This window comes from Pundamilia nyererei, unplaced genomic scaffold (genome assembly GCF_000239375.1).
Source record: "Pundamilia nyererei isolate P.nyererei 1_Seehausen unplaced genomic scaffold, PunNye1.0 scaffold00005, whole genome shotgun sequence".
Taxonomy (NCBI): Eukaryota; Metazoa; Chordata; class Actinopteri; order Cichliformes; family Cichlidae; genus Pundamilia; species Pundamilia nyererei.
This window is the reverse complement of record NW_005187406.1, coordinates 3,451,427-3,454,262: the sequence shown is the minus strand read 5'-3', so window position 1 is coordinate 3,454,262 and position 2,836 is coordinate 3,451,427. Positions and strand designations below refer to the sequence as shown.

Here is a 2,836-nt window from a genome sequence, read left to right as displayed (position 1 = left end):
TCTTAGCAATTACTATTCCGAACAAAACTGTAGTTTGTGCAGCAGAGCTGAGGTGTAAAAGGGAAGAGGAGTCCGTTATTGAGTCCGGATCTAATGTGCAATTGTAGATATCAGAAAAACATTAAAAAATGTCCAACCAATAGTTATGCAGTTTGGGGCAATTCCAAAATAAACGAGTGAGAGCCTTCTCCAAGTTTACAACGATCACATATCGGACTGATAGAAGGAAAAATCCTATGCAGTTTAGTTTTTGAGTAATGAAGTCTGAGAATTACTTTGAATTGAATTAACTGATGCCTTGCATTTATAGAGCAAGAATGGATCTTTCTCAGACTCCTCTCCCACACCTCATCTCCAATTTGCAAACCAAGCTCCTCCCCCCATGCCATCTTCAAAAAGTCAGATTTAAAATTTAAATACTCTGAAAAAGCTTTCACGAAACCAGAAACCAACTTTTTAGAATCCGGGGAACTCAGGAGTGTAAAAATTGACCCCTCTTCCGGAAGAGATGGAAAATTAAGAAAGTATGTTCGTCAGAGTATTCTTATCTGTAAATAATGAAAAAAATGTGACGCAGGGCGAGAGAACTTGTTCTGCAACTGAGTAAATGATGCAAATTGCCTGTCAATATATAAGTCTTTGAGAGTAATAATACCTTTCTGTGTCCAGACCTCAAAAGAGGCGTCTAAACATGAGGGTGGAAATGCATGATTACAATATATTGGTGTATGGATCAAAGTGTCTGGTAGAGCACAACCTTTTTTGATCTGACTAAAGATTTTAACGCAGTTCGAAATTATAAAATTATTGACCTTGGTTCACTGATTAGAGGACGAAGAAAGAAGAGCAGGGAGGGAACTATTCTCAACCCCACCACTCTCTATGACCACCCAGGGGGTGTATCGGCAGACATGACCTTTTTGCACCCTTCCTTGCCAGTAAGCAAGGAAGGGTGCTTTTGAAAATAAGTCAGAGTATAGATGTTAATCTCTAGTTTTAATCATTGATTTTATTGCTGTTGTTTTATTTGTAAATTCTACAGTCAACATAGTCACTATATCTGTAAATTCTTATTGTCTCAGCTATTTAGTCCAAAAAACCCCAAAATGCACAAACAAGTCTAAACTCAAATTCCTCCAGTGTAAGTTTAAACCTTTCTTCTTCCTCTCTTCTCTGTCCAGGTGATGGAAAGTGTGTCATCTGTGATTCCTACGTCAGACCCTGCACACTGGTGCGTATTTGCGATGAGTGTAACTACGGCTCCTATCAGGGGCGCTGCGTCATATGTGGGGGGCCTGGTGTGTCCGACGCCTACTACTGCAAAGAATGCACCATCCAGGAGAAAGATGTGAGTTTCCCGCTCCTCTTCACTTTGACACCGGATACTGAAGCAGCAAAATATCCAAGAGACTTGTTCTTTAAGATAAAAAATGTCTTTCTCTTCTCTCTCCAGCGAGATGGATGTCCTAAGATTGTAAACCTGGGCAGCTCCAAAACAGATCTGTTCTATGAACGAAAGAAGTATGGCTTCAAGAAGAGGTGAACGCGACCACGACGACCCAGTGCAACGTTTAGTCTTTCAGATTTTCTTTAAAATTCAGAAAAAATTTTTTGTTTGATTTGTCAATAAAACTCAATTTTGTACTTTTTTTCTATGACTGCTTTGTTAGCGTTTAAGGTTTTTAAATAATCAGTGAACACGTCACAAAAATGGGCAATTAAAGAGCTGGAAAGACCTGAGCTGTTACCATTAATGGTATAAATACTCCCACTTTCTGTGGACCGCTGAACACAGGGGGCAAGAGCCAAAATGAAATAACATTTTCATTGTAAAAAAATTTATTTATTTATTTTTTAAACGTAAATCTGTTTTTAGTAATCATTTAAAAAGGTACAGATGGGTGGCGAATAAAAGAAACCCCCTTTGACCCTTGACCCCTTTCATTGAGGGGCTTCAGTCTCTCTCTTATATTGTGGTTTGGGTCCATGTACCGCTGAGGAGTATTAGTTACCTTACACGAAAGCAATGATTGCGATGATTTCCTGTTTCTTATACTCTGATTATGCGTGCATACATGAAACTCCACTAAACACATCTGGTTAAAAAAAACAAACACTCTTTATAGGAAACGCCACAAAATTTAAAGAGTCGCTGAAACCAATACAAGATGTCAAGCCTGTTAAAAACCAAATAAGAACATATATCTATTTTTTAACAATGGTGATCAGCTCTTCGGTAGAATTAAATTTTATTCATACAGCGCCAAATCACAACAACAGTTGCCCTATAGTGTAAGGTAAACTCTGTACAATAGCCCCAGCCATCAGATGACCCCATATGAGCTAGCACTTAGCAACAGTGGGAAGAAAAAACTCCCTTTTAACAGAAAACCTCCAGTTTCAGCTGTGGGTGAGGGAAGGAAAAAAGACAAAGGAATCAATCTGACATATTGCAGTAATATGTGAGATACTGAACATGTTTACTGACATTTCCTGTAGTTTCTCTCAGCAGCACCACCTGGGTTGCTTTAGGACGGGGTGGGAAATCCAGGCCTTGAGGGCCGGTGTCCTGCAGGTTTTAGATGTGTCCTTGATCCAACACAGCTGATTTTAATGGCTAAACTACCTCCTCAGCATGTCCTCGAAGTTCTCCAGAGGCCTGGTAATGAACTAATCATTGGATTTAAATGTGTTAAATCCAATGATTTAACACCAGGACCAACAAGGATACCCAATGGATTTACTTTGCCAAATGGATCATCGTGGCATTGCCGTATTGGTCCATTTGGTCGATCTTTGTTTTTATTATTTATTATATTTTATTTTCAGATGTTAC

At 39.0% G+C, this 2,836-nt stretch overlaps 1 protein-coding gene across 1 annotated transcript in view; it reads left to right on the top strand.

Annotated features, from left to right (window-relative positions):
* phf5a (PHD finger protein 5A) overlaps positions 1 to 1,627 on the top strand; it is a 2,736-nt gene extending 1,109 nt beyond the window's left edge. The window contains exons 3-4 of the mRNA XM_005721805.2: positions 1,182 to 1,348; positions 1,454 to 1,627. Coding sequence (XP_005721862.1) covers positions 1,182 to 1,348; positions 1,454 to 1,543 — 257 coding nt within the window. The 3' untranslated portion in view covers positions 1,544 to 1,627. The remainder of the gene's footprint in view (positions 1 to 1,181; positions 1,349 to 1,453) is intronic.
* The last annotated feature ends 1,209 nt before the right edge of the window (positions 1,628 to 2,836 follow it).